General features: G+C 39.0%; 1 protein-coding gene across 6 annotated transcripts in view; it reads right to left on the bottom strand.

Moving 5' to 3' along the window:
- LOC127426041 (disks large homolog 4-like) overlaps nt 1-15,849 on the bottom strand; it is a 201,325-nt gene that overhangs the window by 40,424 nt on the left and 145,052 nt on the right. For all 6 annotated transcript variants that reach the window (XM_051672537.1, XM_051672528.1, XM_051672513.1 and 3 more), the window contains 3 exons: nt 3,074-3,127; nt 1,972-2,022; nt 1,761-1,885 (listed from right to left, as the gene is read on the bottom strand). In XM_051672537.1, the coding sequence (XP_051528497.1) occupies nt 1,761-1,885; nt 1,972-2,022; nt 3,074-3,127 (230 nt within the window). The remainder of the gene's footprint in view (nt 1-1,760; nt 1,886-1,971; nt 2,023-3,073; nt 3,128-15,849) is intronic.

The following is a 15,849-nucleotide window of genomic DNA, read 5'->3' as shown; positions in this document are numbered from 1 at the left end:
CTGGATGTTTTTGGCACCATTCTGAGTAAAGTCTAGAGCAGGGGTCAGCAACCTATGGCACACGTGCCAACATTGGCACATGGAGGGGTAATCACTGACCTGCCAGCAACGGCGAGAGAGGAGTCGACTATTTTATTTATATAAATTCCGCACCTGCATTCCAATCTACATCTTGATGTAATCCTTCCTCATGTTTACGCAGCGTGTTTTCATCAGCTGAATGGGAAGCTAAACACTATTAAAATGTAATGAGACTCGCACTGCGCGTGCAAGCCATTCACACATCATGAGCTGGCAGTGCTTCTCTTTTGGTTAATCGCGCGAGTAAACACGCCCGCTTTGCTTTGGACAGGCTGCGCAGATGACAGCCTACAGTCCATTTATTTCTTTTTGCTTTCAGAACAACACATAATGTAATAAGGAAAACACCACTATTAATCCTTCAGATTTCCATTACCGAGCTCTGCGTGATTTTGAAATATGTATGACATAATATAAGAAATATTTAAGATTCCACTTTTTATGATCAGTAATCAAATAAGCAAATTTGTGACATTAACTGTAACTCATTTTGTACAAAAGGACAGGTTTTCTTTCATTAAAGCACTTCCAAAAGATGCTTTGTGAAAATTCACATGCAGGATCATGATTATATCATAATCATCGGGTTTTGCACACATTTTTCCCTAAAACTTTTATGCTGATAACATAATTTGTAATGAAAAATAAATTATTAAAATCAGAAAAATTGACTCAAACTTTGACTCAAAGCCATTGACTAGGAAAATAAAAAATGGCACTCCATGTCAAAAAGGTTGCCGATCCCTGCTCTAGAGACTGTTGTGCATGAAAATCCCAGGAGATCAGCAGTTACAAAAATACTCAAACCAGCCCATCTGGCACAAACAATCATGCCACGGGTGAAATCACTGAGATAAAATGTTTTCCCCATTCTGATGATGTGAAGATTAACCGAAGCTCCTGACCCATATCTGCATGATTTTATGCATTGCACTGCTGCCACACGATTGGTTGATTAGATAATCGCATGAATATGTAGGTATACAGGTGTTCCTAATAAAGTTCTCATTGAGTGTATGGCTGTGTCTCGTTTGGAAGGCTGCGTCCTCCGGAGATCACATTTGTCGGCGCATATGTCATGGAGGCTGTCTCGTTTCATAAAAGCGTGTAGGACACTTCAAATGTAGCCTTCGAATGTGGCCTTCTTTCATGGGAATTAGGAGGATGCATGAGGTGTATCCTTCGTGGACACTCACAACCCACAATTCTTTGCTTCAAAGGAAATGTCTAAAAAAAATGACGCCAATTTGCCCATAAATATGATGTTCAAACGCAAGTAATGTTGAAGTTGAAGTACCACAGTAGATGGGTGCAGAGGATATAATATGTATAATTATATTAATATATAATTAAAATAAAGTATTAGACTAAAAGTACACCTGTAAAATCTATTTTCTTTTCTCTTTACATCATTTAACTCTCCTAAATTTTACCTCATACATTCCCTTCCAAAGAGACTTTGTTCCTTTCTCACTCAAAGCGCTCACGCTTGTTAAAGAGTGGTGTGCTGTCATATAAACCATGTTACCTTTAGTTTCCGTTTGTCCTACGAAGGCCGTCTTGTTTAAATGAGACTTGTTTAAAGGAGGACGCTCGGTATACCGCAGCCTTCAAAGGATGCGTCCTACCTAGCATGCAACCTTCCAAATGAGACACAGCCAATGTGTGTTGTGCATTACCTGAGTCTCCCGTCCTGTGCTGCAGCTCCTCCTGGAATGATCTTGGTTATGAATATGCTGGGATCATCTCCTACATGTGGATTATCAGTACCTCCAGCAATACTGAAGCCCAGACCAGAGTTACCCTACACACAAACACACATTAACTTGTTAATGTTACCAAAACTGGCATATACAATTCATCTATAAGACTACATAAGCATGATCTTACCCTTTCCAAAGTAATCTCTTCATATTCAATCTCTCCTTCTGCTCCATTCACCTATAAGACAAACACACACACACACACACACACACACACACACACACACACACACACACACACACACACACACTCAACATACAGTACAATCGAAACACAAACTGTCCTACAGCTATTAATTCTGTATTGAAAATGCTGTGTTCACACTGACTGATTTTAGCACTGGAGGTGAATGTTAGGGCAAATTCCAATCAATAGTGTTCATCCCTATGCCCTACTTCCTTCAGAGGACAGAGCTCTTGATGTGGGCACTCTGAAGGGAGCATGGCAGTACTGTATGAATGTACCCTTAGCTAACAGTCTTGTGGAAGGGCCCTTAGTGAAAAAAAGAACTTTCTTACCTACGTTTGGAATGACCCTTCGAGTGGTGTCCCCTTCCCGCAATGCCCTTTAAGGGCGCATAAATTGGAAATTTGGAAAAATGCCCTTAGACTCTAGTAGGCATTCCTACCAGTTGTCGCACTAACTTTTCTAAAGAAAATGTGAGTGGTGCTAGACCATGTCACTGCCACACTGCTAGGGTGTTCTGGATGGTTGCCAGGGCATTGCTATGAGGTTGCTCGGATGTTGCTATGAGGTTGCTATGGTCTTCTAAGTGGTTCTTAGTGCACTGCTAGGCTGTTCTGGGTAGTGGCTAGGGCATTGATAGATGTTTGCCAGGGCATTGTTATGTAGTTGCTATGGTCTTCTGAGTGGTTGTTAGCATGCTTTTGGGTGATAGCTAGGGCTCCATGATATTCTGTTACCTAGATATGGCTTTGATCCCTCCTTCAGTATAATTCTATGGGATTTTTTCCTCATTTTATTGTCTGCCAGGTAGAAATCGTCAATTCAGATCTCTTAGAAAAGTAATATATTACAGCTTTCTTCAACAAGCCACACAATTTGAGCTATATTTCATGTCCATAGCGCAAATGTGCAGAATGAGCAACGTGCCAAATTGTAATACTTAGGGTTGGGTTTGTTCAAATCCTATGAGCAACAATAGTGCTACTTGCCTGAACAAGATACAATAGAGACTAAATATCTGCATTCTGGTTCTAATACTTACATAAGGTGAGCCATCCAATGTATCTGTATTTACCACTACAGGTGGAGAGTTCGCCTAAAAGAGAAAGAAAGAGAACATTTTTAAAACAGTGCTTATTAGGGAGCAGAGAGAAGGGCTACTTTGGAAATACCATACTACTTTACTAACCACACTGTTTCTGCAATATGCAGCATGTATACAGTGCACAATATGCACATTTTCCAGACACAGCATACTTTTGACTTGACCTTTCATTGACAGTGTGACAAATTAACTGAAAATTATTTGAACCATGACTTTTGCACATTGCATACTGCATTCTGTTTCACATGCTATTTATAAAAAAATGGGCAGTATACAGTATTTACTGCACAGTATGCAGTAAGCAGTGTGCTTGCCAAGGTCTTTAATAGCCTGAACACAGTTTACAGCTACATCCCATCGAAATCAAGCCACTCATACCAGCAAACAGCACATATAGTACATCAACTGATGAGCTGTTCTTCAAAGTGCAATACCCTCTATTAGTACAAATCACAAGCACACTATAAACAGTTTACAGCGACAACATCTGCCAGCGCCTCTATTGCTTTGCAATAAATGCGATTAGGGACACACATACACAAGCAGTTATTCCTTCGAGCTCTGTTCCAAACTACTGCCTTTTATTACACGCACTGCAGCCACCCACATCATTACATTAGGGCACACTCAAGTACACATGCCGTCAGAAACTCATTCAAGTGCTCACTGCCCCGTGGGTTACATCGCCACCGGAGAGAAAGTAAGACACATCTTAGCGAGCTGAACATTTCTCTGCAGCCACAGGGAGGAACGTGTGTCTGCGTGCTGTGGGCGAGCACGCTTTGACCCTCTACAATATACATACACACCGAGGAACCATTTTTATGGTTGTCCAATCCAATACACATATATATCACTCATATAGCTGGCTACTTCAAAAGACAGTGTGTTAATAGTGTGTGTGTGTGTATATATATATATATATATATATATATATATATATATATATATATATATATATATATATATATATTAGGGCTGTCAATTGATTAAAATTTGTAATCGAATTAATTACATGGTGTCCCAATTAATTAATCGCAATTAAACGCATATACAAATATTTGCTGAGAAAGTCCCTCAAATAACATTAATTCAATATATAATGATGAATTAATTATACATAGTTATCTTTATATATATATATATATATACACAGTACTGTGCAAAATTCTTACACATAAGTTGTTTCACATAAACATTTGTCTTAAGATGGTTATTTATATCTTCAGCTTTAGTGTGTCAATAGGAAATATAAATGTTAGATTCCCAAACATTACTTTTGCAAATAGAAAAGATTAGAATAGAAGAACAGGGAGCCTTGCAACAGATGTCATGGCCCCCACAAATTCCCCCACTGAACATCGAGTCAGTCTGAGATTACATAAAGAGACAGAAGCAATTGAGACAGCCAAAATAGAAAGAAGAACTGTGGTGAATTCTCCAAGAAGCTTGGAACATCCTATCTGCCAACAACCAAGAAAAACTGTGTCCAGGTGTACCTAGGAGAATTGGTGCTGTTTTAAAGGCAGAGGTGGTCACATGGAATATTGGTTTAGCTTTTTTTATGTTTACTGGACTTTGTATGATGTTAAGTACTACCAGCGTCACTGGATTTGCGACACAGGACATCAACCCGTTAGTTTTAAAGTTAGCAACAGCGACAGCAGTATCACTTGTTCACCCGACTTTTGAATTGTAAAAAGAAATGGCTGTGCGCAAAACCACGCCGTGGTCAATAAACGAGGTGCAGACGTTCCTCTCATTAGTAGCCGAGGAGAGGATCCAATGAGAGCTGGATGGGGCGATGCAACTATGACGATCAGCCTATAATCCCACCCACGTTGAGGCTGCACTAAACTGCACTTCGTATGGAGTGTATTTTTAATTTAGAAATATATTTGGTTTAATTTTTTCATGCATATATTTTATCAAAATCGACCAGTAGAAGTGAAGCGCGTGCCGATACAATCACTGTTAATACTAGCCATGATTTGTATGTCAGTAGATGAAAATGATTCATACTTACATTCTCTATAATTTAAAGGAGAATACATCCAAATTGTGATGAGAATCAAATTTTCTATGCGTTTTAAAGAAGCGTGTCACTGTCACAGAAATATGCCTGCCATTCATCAAGGACACAGTTAATGCAAAAAAGAACGTAAGTCCATATTTCTGTTCTTTTAATTTATTGCATACAGTCCATTTACACTAACGACTTCTTATGAATGTGCTGTCTTTGTTTAAATCATTGGTGCTTGAGGGAATGGACTATATAATAGGACGCAGATGCAGTAATAACTAGAGAAGAACCTCAGAATTAAATTGCACTTGGTCCAGCCTTTTTGCGTGTTGCGTGCGTGATTTCGCCAAACCCACTTGCGCCTAGACCCCAAGAAACATTTAAATTGCAATTATTTCAGTATAGTACATCTTTGTCCAGTGACAGAATGTTTTTGAAGGGCTCTTAAAAGCATGAAATAGTGTTATATTTTTTATTATCTGTGTCCATTGACGGATGATTGTTCACATGACAATCGATACCGGAACCAAGTTCCCATGCGCAAAGATGGCAGCTTCCATTTAAATAGATATGAATGCTAACGGAAAACCTTCTCCATACTGTCACCTTCTGTGACAGCATGTCAAAGATGCTGTACATAGATGTTAAATTTAAAATAACCCAGAATATTCCTTCCGAAGTGAGAGTGAGTATAATCAGAGGCTGGACTGAATTCCGGTGTGTGTGTGGGTTGAAACACTGCACACTTCTCTCTCTCCATGTCATATCTGTCACTCACATTCTCTCTGTTCTGTCTTTTCACTGGATTTCTCTGTACCTGATACTCCATCTTCTCAGCTTTCCTTCATTCTATCACTGGTTTCTGGTTATGTGTTGTGCTGCACCAGTCTGTTGATGTAGTCAAAGTGTGAAACAACAGCATGAAAGCTGCCTCCTACACTCACACCCTGATTTCTCATCTCCTCATTTAATTTCTCTTTTTCTATCCATTTCTCCACCAAGGTTCATTTCCCAGCTCTCTGTTCAACACAGGGAAACCAGTCTTATAATGAAGATGATGATAATGTAAAGAAAGATTTCCACGTTTCTGCTGTGTTACATAACCACAGCATTTTCATCTTGCTACAGGGAGAAACAGTGATTATTCACTCAGTCTTCCACACACTAACACACTGTTACACTACCAAACACAGCCTTATGTAGGAGTCACATTTGTCGCTCATGACTCATAACACACCACAAAAATCATGTATAATTATAATTATTAATAGTGTCAAAATATTTAGTGAAGCACAAGCAAACTATTTGTAATGAACATTTTTATTTTAGTTGTTAAAAGGTACTGTAAGCGATGTTAACTGATTTGGAATCTCCGCTAGATGTACCCCGCATCCAAATATGCACACTTTCCTACTATATAGTATTCCAAAAGCATACCATAAACATACCGTAAACATATAAATTAAAACGAACCGTGATCCTCCTTTGATCTCGATATCAGTTCTTAAATCTCAAGATCAATCTTTGATTTGCTGAACATGTACACTGTACTGTCTCTTAACAAAACCGGCATTTCTGTAAAGTGTGTCTGTAGATTAGCACGTTAACGAGACAGGACTTGAATGGATTTATCGTACTGTGCCATGCATGATTAGAATGAAAAATGTTTTTGATCAACAACTGACTGTAGAGAACAGAAAGGTATTAAAAGAGACATTATTCAATGACAAATGGGTCGCGTGGATCTCGTCTTTGGACACGCATTACACGGAACAACTTTTACTATCAAAACGCAGTTAAAGGATCTCGCTGCTGAATACTCCACCACTAAACTACACATTTACTGGTGAGTGAAACGTAAACATTTACCAGCCAGTTGCCAAATATATATATTTTAGTCGCATAGCTCAAAATATGGTTGTAATACTTCATTGTAGTAGAGGGTTGGGCATAGAGTAAAAGATCGATCTTGGGATTTAAGAATCCTTCGATATCATTCAAATGAAGGTCGCAATGCAGCGGAAAATCAGTATGTTAACCCACCCCTACTGGCTGGTAAATTTTCAGATTTTACTTACCAATGATTGAGAAGTATAGTATATTCGTTCAACACCAATATCTGTGTTAATGTGTCCAAAGACGAGATCCATGCAATCCATTTGTCATTGAATAATGTCTCTTTTAATACCCTTTTTTTTTTTCAAAGTCTTAGACAGTGAGACAAAAAACTAATGATAATTATGTTTAAAATTAATATACCTTATAAATAGCCGAGAAGTACATTCTTCATCAAATTCAGTACATTGAAAATACGTGAATTCGGATGCAGCTTAAGTCACTGAATTAAACACCACCCCTCGCACAGCAAACAAACAACTTGCAAATGCTTAAAAGCTGAATATGGAGTTTAATATGAAAGATCTGATTCAATTAGCACGCTCTCAGCTTCCTGCTTCCCATATGTGGGCTGTCCTGTGAACATGAAGTTATTGACAGTCAGAGAGCACCTCGAAGTCTTCTGATAAGCTAAACAAAGAAATTAACCGTGGCCCGTGATCTGAAGAAACTGTGTTCACAAAAACAATGGTGAGTGTTACATTACAATTACATTTTTACTCCACTCACGATTAGGTTTAGGGTTGGGGGTTGGGTTAGAGAGTAAGGTTAATAAAATATGCATTACTGTTGACTGTATTACATTATTTACAACTAAAAATATAACTCACTTTTGGTGCCACCCTGTGGACCTTTTAACCAAAAAATAGGTCAACAAGACTTCTAGCTTCGGCCACTGGGGGCAGTGGTTAAAATTTCGGTAAGCACAGACCGATTTCAGCAGCAGAACTTTCTGCCTAGTTTCGCTGAATTCACAGTGTGATCAGTCTGAGTACTTCAAGCTTGAATTGTTCTAATGGTAGGAACATTTTTTATTTTGGAATTTACAATGGAGATGAGAACTTTGGTGGAGGATAGGTTATCAGTGAATAAAATCTTTTGGTCTGTTCATCACACAAAGCTATCTTATGGCTTTAGAAGTCTTGCAACATGTCTTGACTACTTTTACAATACTTTTTGTAATTCTTATTCCCTTTAAATTGATCAGAAATCAGCTGATGTAATGGACTTGATGTACAAGACAAGGGGAACTTAAGGTAAATGATTTTGTTGCTTGAAAAAGTCTGTATGTGGGAGGGACAAAGCAGCTGTCTGCTGCTCAGACTTATCCTCTAATTATACAAGAACATCTGTCCATTTTTCCATACTCTTCGTCCCTCTATCTCTCTCTCTCAGTCTCTCATTCCTTATTAAGACAGACTGTTAAGGCTCTAATGTATCCTTGTCATGAAATAAGTATGAGACAAAAAGAAAATTTCTAGAACTTTGTGAACACATCATTGGACAGACATGATGTAATGCAAGTCCATAAAAGGAAGCTCTGAGAGCTAAAAGTAGAGCAAACACTGTGTTCACTGTGTGCGTGCACTGTAGTTTCTATGTGCTTATAATGTCTAAACATCAAGTCATGTTGTCTTCATTTCATCCTGTGGTAGAGCACTCAGTCTAGAGTACTGTAAGTGAACCTGTACCCTTGAAGTGCATAGGTTGAAAATTATGTAATATTTTTCAGTCATTTGAGGATATTCGATATACAGTATTTCAGTATTTAGGTATTTCCTCTAAAATGAAAATAGCTGAGCTACTGTCACGCAACTGAAAAATGTAGTTAAATTAGTAGCATTGCTACTTTTAGTTAACTACTCCCCAACACTGATTAAAATCATCTCAAGATTCACAGTGTCGCTTCATTTTATATTACAAAATCAATGCAATGTAATCAGTGCTCTAATAGACAGATACTGTAGAAAGATGACAGGGCATCACAAGTTCAAGTTCAGCTTAGAAGAAATTAGAAGAAATAAGTCTAAACAAAACTTAAACCAATTTAGGCTGTTCAAAGAATTTTATGATTAAACTCAGAAATACAGTGAAGTAAATTGTACACTAAACATTTTAAAATAGAACAGTTGCGTAATGCCACTTTGTTTTGCTTGATTGCTTTCTTCAACAGTTGAGCAATAAAGACATCAAGTAAATGTATTTGCAGCCAGTTGGTTTCACACCAGTCTTTGCCTGCCACTATATTCTCAATTGTACTTTGCCTTTGGGGAGATTATGGCTGTAGGAAGCAGGCCAAGGCATCCAGAGATAATTCTGTAATTGAAAACAATAAAAGCTCACTACACAGCACTTACGTTTACTATTAAAATATCTAAAAAATATATCTGTTGCAGCTGTGATGTTTAATAAAAGCACTTTGCAAGCTCAACAATATGGCAAACGTGGTAAAATCACTGTAATGCACGGCCTCTCTAAGCTTATTGCGGAAACTTTAATCTGAAACTATAAACTTGAAAATGTTACGTTTAAAAATCACACTAATATAACTACAATTGAATTCCACATTGAATTTCTAAAACTTCAAAGTTTTAACAATTTTAATTGATAATAAAACTCACTAAAACCTATTAAGACGTAGACCACACAACTGACCTTGATGACTTTCAAATAGTGACATTTAGATACTCCAGGGTTCCCGCAGAACCTTAATAACTCTTAAAATGTCATAAATTCAGTTTTGCTAAATTTAAGGTCATAAAAAGTCTTAAATATCTTAAATGATATGACAAAAAGTCTTAATTTGCTTTTAAAGAGGTCTTAAATTTGGGGGCGGAAAGACAGGAATCATAATATGACCTAATGTGATTATCAAACTTCAAAAGACTACGATTTAATTAAATAAATGCACCTGGAATTAAATTATATTTGGACTCTTGGAGTCTCTCTCTGGCCCTCCCCATCACAGGAAGTAAAGACTAAGAACATTTAATATAGGCTACCAATTTAAAAAAAAAATATTGGCAGACTAACAGGCTTTCTTTCAACACATTATCGAATCAGCACAATCCACTATCAGTCAACCTCTAATTTACATTTATTTATATTATGGTACATAAAGCAATTTTAATATGATATATATGTGTGTGTGTGTGTGTGTGTGTGTGTGTGTGTGGAAAACATGTCTTTTCCATAAGACATATAGCTTACCCTGTTTTACTGATAAGCAATGTTAAGGCCATGTTGAATGTGTTCTCCTGCCTGTTCAAGAGTCTGTGATACATGATTTGCTTTGAGATTGTGTGAGTTTGTTTTGGTATGGGGATACAGTATAAGTTTTTTTGTTCAGGTGTTGAAAAAGGTCTTAAAAAGTCTTAAGTCTGATTTTAAAAACCCTGCAGCAACCCTGTACTCTAACATAAAAAACCAAGACAGGCACATACTGGGACTAAGAACTAAGATGACTAAACTAAGATTTGTTCTAAGACATGCAACTGAGTAATGTAACTGCTTTCAAGTGTAGCCAGCAAAACCAAACATTGATGCCCCATAGTTATTCTACTACCAGACCCTCATCATTACCATTAACATCAGCTTCCTGGAGGATGTGCATATGTAACCTCCTGTGACTGCTTGCAGTATCATCTTGTTTTAGCAAATTAATAAAAAAAGAAGACTTTGAAAGGTTCTCGGTCCCTGTCTGTTGATGACAAAGACTTTCTGTCATTAATCTTTCAGTTCATACAAAATTAATTTGAAAACATTGGCCACCAACATTTACTCAGTTTACTAATTCAACTCACGACTTTACTATACATAGATAACTCATATTCATATCATATTCATGCTGTTTAGCCAGAGGGGAACTGGCCCCTCCGGTGAGCCTGGTTTCCCCCAAGGTTATTTTTCTCCATTAACCAAAATCTTATGGAGTTTTGTGTTCCTTGCCACAGTCACCTTTGGCTTGCACACTGGGGGTCTAAATACAAATAATCTATTTTTTAAGGCATAATATACAGTAACATCATTCATTTAAACCACACAATGAGGACATAAGACATTACAGACTTTAGAGCTTCATTTTGTTTTATAGATTCATTTTCTGTAAAGCTGCTTTGAAAAGATGTGTGTTGTGAAAAGCGCTATACAAATAAAAATGACTTGACTCAAAAAAGTAATCCACAAATTACTTCTCTACAATTGTAATCAAATTACTAACTGTTGGGATGGGGGTGTGGTCATGTGTCTGTTTGCGGGAGAGAGGGAGTGGTGTGGGTCTTCCAGCTGGTTGCCGTAATTTCTAATAGCTGTTTCTTGTTACAGTGATAGCAGGGAGAGACCTCAAAAAGCAGCCAAGAGATACCAGAGAGGAGAGAGAGTGACACTTCCATTCCCTGAGACTGGGAAGGCACAGCCACCCGTTCGCCTTTGCGCAGCAGCTCCGAGACGCCTGCCGGAAATAGTTGCTGGCTGAGGGGAACAGGACATTGTAGATCTGGTGACACTGGAGCAGTTCATCTCCCAACCTCCTCGTGGCGTGTCCGAGTTGGTCCAGTGTCACCGTCCAGCGTCGTTGGAGGATGCAGTCCAGTTGGCAGAGGACTACATGACTGCGTTTCCAATGAAGCAGAGTCTCTTCCCCCTGCTAATCCTGTCTCTTCCCACTATCCCTCCCATGGATAGGCATGTCAAGTTTACCACCTCAATCTCCTAAAAGCTTGGAGGGAGGCAGTCCCTGTGGCCTTGGCGACGGTAGTCCCAGAGAGGGCGGAGCTCGGGCCAGAGGTGACTCTCAAACCTAATCAGTTCACCCCAGTCCCATGTGGAGACCACCTCTCACTGTCGCAGTTTTGGTAGCCAAGTTGCAAGCGGAATTCACAGACGTGTTCTCACCTCTAGAAAACCACATCGAGACCACCCCGGGGGGTGGTGGTTCTTAGCCGCCCCATCGCCTTCCTGAACACAAAAAAAGCTAGTTCAGCAAGAATTAGAGGCAATGCTTGAGATGGGCGTAATAGAAGAGTTACACAGCGATTGGGCCAGTCCAGTGGTTCTGTTACCTAACAGTGACGGGACAGTCCGATTCTGTGTGGACTATCGGAAAGTGAACACGTTGTATAAATTTGACATGTACTCAATGCTCTGGATTGACGAATTGCTTGATCGGTTGGGCGCGGCTCAATTTTATTTAACACTGGATTTAACAAAGGGTTATTGGCAGATCCCCTTAACTCCAATCTCCTGAGAAAAAACGGCTTTTTCCACACCGTTCGGTTTACACCAATTCGTGACCCTTCCGTTCGGTTTGTTTGGGGCCCCCGCCACGTTCCAGCGTCTCATGGACAAAATTCTCAGGCCACATACGCCATATGCCACCGCTTATCTAAATGATATCATCATTTATATTAATGATTGGTGGTGGCACATGCAACATCTGAGAGCCGTCCTGAGGTCACTGCGATGGGCGGGGCTGACGGCCAACCTGAAGAAGTGTGCAGTTGGGTGGGTGGAAGTTTGGTATCTGGGGTTCCACTTGGGCCATGGCCCCATATTAACAAAACCGCAGCGATCGTGGCCTGCCCAACGCCCAAGACCAAAAAGGAGGTAAGACAGTTTCTGGGGCTGGCTGGCTACTACTGAAGGTTTGTGCCTAGTTACTCTGACATCACCAGCCCGCTGATTGATCTCACTAGAAAGGGAGTCGTTCACGGAGTCGTGCCAACAGGCTTTTCTAAAAGTAAAATCTGCACTTTGTAGGGGGCCACTCTTACATTCTCCAAATTTCTCTCTCCCCTTTATTTTGCAGACAGATGCATCTGACAGAGGGCTGGGGACAGTGCTGTCACAAGAGGTGGGGTTTGAGCGGCGGGTGCTGTACATTAGCTGTAAACTCACTCTGAGGGAAACTAAGTAGAGCACCATTGAGAAGGAGTGTCTGGCGATCAAGTGGGCCATCCTCACCCTCCGCTACTACCTGCTGGGGCGGGCCTTCACCCTCTGTTCAGATCACACCCCACTCCAGTGGCTCCACCGCATGAAGGATACCAATGCGTGGATCAGCCATTGGTACCTGGCACTCCAGCCCTTCAAATCTGAGGTGATCCACAAACAGGGGGCGCAGATGGCTGTGGCGGACTTTCTCTCCAGAAATGGGGGGGGAAGTTGGCAGGCCGGATGTTGCGCTGGCCTGAGTCGGCTGGTGTGGGTATGTGTGAGGAGAGAGAGCGACACGAGAGTGTGACATGACATGTGTTCTAAGAGTGTTTGAAGAGTTTATGTTATTAAGAGCTTGTTTGAGAATTCATGTTCAGAGAGTGTTTTTCGTTTGAGTGAAGAGTCCAAGTGACCAAGAGTGTGCAGTGTGAAAAGGAGACCGAAAATAAAGTCTTACTTGAACTGCTTCATTGTTTCCCGACTCCTCCTGTGTCCGAACGTACAAATGTATCACACTGACTTTACTGGTTACTTCCTCTACAAAAGCAATCACATTACTAATTACATTTAAGCTACTTTCTAAAAACACTTCTCACAGAAAGGTTTTTGCTTTTCCACTCAACACGTATATCTACATAATAATATTTTAAATATAATGTACTTTACATATTATTTTAGAAATGTGTAACCTAAGTAATTCAATTAATTGAAATTCAATAACTACAATCTGATTACAATAATTTAAATGTAATGTTTTACACTACTTTTTGTACAAAAAAGTACTTAGATTACAATAATTAATTACTTTGTAATTAGATTATACCCAATACTGTCTAATTATATACTGTAGACCCTGTTCACTAAAAATCATTACCGCCATCTATCATAAAAAAAAAAAATAAAAAAAAAAAACTTTGTCGACCGCTAGGATTTTCTAGTATGCTTTATAGCTTTGGTTCATTTAAAGTACACAAAGTGCATACAAAAAAGACTGTACAATAGACATTACCGATAAAAACGTAACTATGACCAGTATCAAAGAAAATCAATTTTCCCATTGGCAATTACGTCATTGCTGTGGCATTCATGTGCGCTCATCATCTAAATCTGATCATTCTGACATGACAGCATATATAATCATTGTTACATTTTGATTAAGCTGGTAAGGCATCTAAACCAACTTGCTCATTACGTACAAATATAATGATTTATCCTCACAGTCTAGAGATGCTAACAAATGCAGAACCTATAGGGAGAAAGTGTAATGAGCTACTCTAGTTAGCAAGGGAAGGTGGTATTATACAAACGAGCACAGCAGGGAAAAATGCTGAGTGTGGATTAGCCGAAGAGTGTTTGAGGGAACGTTACCCAGTTATTACACAACATAGACAGAGATAGAATGAGAGAGGGGTGGGTGGTACATCAAAGTCAGGGTGCTATTCAACACATATCAGTGTGTGTATTTATGTTTGCCACAGACAAAATAATGTATATGCATGTGAGTGCTTGTGATGTGCAGTTTTGCAGGCAAAAAACTTTATTTAGGTCTGTCGTTTGGAAAGATTAAGCGCAGGTCACGGACTGACAAATGCATTTAGATAAACTGCTTTCACACCAAACAAATGAACCAAACTCTGATGTTAAACAGAATCAAAGCTTAAGTGTGAAAGCGCATTAAATGTTTTAGACATCGCTCAGGTTTAGCCTAGGCTGATATCTGAATATACACATAAAAATGCAGGTCACAAAATTGCCGCATACACACACTATCAAATATTGCTGACCATCAGCCTTTATTCAGCAGGCGTTGGCAAGAGCCCACGGAGGGATTTGAAGGTTGGAGGGAGGTGGAGTAGATATTAGTGAAATGAATAGAGAGAGAACCAGGGAAATGACAGAAGCAGGCAAAGGAGAGGATGTGCAGAGATAAAGGGAAAATGAAAGTGTGAAAGCATGGGAGTGTGTGAGGCTCAACAGTTTTGACAAACTAAGTAAAAGTAGGGATGCTACCAACTTAAAGGAATAGTTGACCCAAAAGTGAAAATTATGTCATTATTTACTAACCCCAATATCATTTAAAACCTGTATGCTGTCATTTGTTCGGTTGTCAAGCTCTAAAATGGACAAAAAAGCCAGAAATATATTACTAATACTCTTTATTACATAATATGTATTGGTGCCTAGTGCCTACAAATAAAAATTATTAAAATCTCAGACCTACATGGCGTCATTTAGTGAAAAGTTGTGGAAATCATTACTTCATTACTTTTATCTAGAGTTGTACTTCTTGCATCCTACTAAGCTTGTTAATAGGCTGAAGAATGTTGAAATATAATTTTTGTAGCTCCAAATAACAACAAATGAAATGGTTTTTATCATCTGACTGTGGCAGCAACTCTCTTTTAGTGCTATTACATGATAGTGCTGCCTTCGACACTGTCGATCTTGACATTCTCTTGGATGGGCTTGAATATTATGTTGGCATTTGTGAACTAGCATTAGCATGGTTTATGTCCTATTTATCCGACAGCTACCACTTTATTTGTGTAAAAGAGGAATTGTCAGATCAAGCACATGTTAAGTATGGAATGCCACATGACTCAGTATTAGGCCCTCTACTTTTCTCCTTGTATATGCTTCCCTTGGGAGACATTATCAGGAACCACGGAATTAGTTTTCACTGTTACATTGATGATTCTCAACTTTATATTTCCTCGAAACCTTTCAAAATTTCCAAATTCTCCAAGTTAGCAGAGTGTACCAATGTTATAAAAAATTGGATGGCTAGAAATTTCCTTCTACTCAATTCTGACAAAACAGAGGTATAATTTATTGGACCAAAACCCTCTAAAAATAAGAT

Source organism: Myxocyprinus asiaticus, chromosome 3 (genome assembly GCF_019703515.2).
Source record: "Myxocyprinus asiaticus isolate MX2 ecotype Aquarium Trade chromosome 3, UBuf_Myxa_2, whole genome shotgun sequence".
NCBI lineage: Eukaryota > Metazoa > Chordata > Actinopteri > Cypriniformes > Catostomidae > Myxocyprinus > Myxocyprinus asiaticus.
The sequence above is the reverse complement of the archived record's forward strand: the minus strand, read 5'-3'. Positions and strand labels throughout refer to the sequence as shown.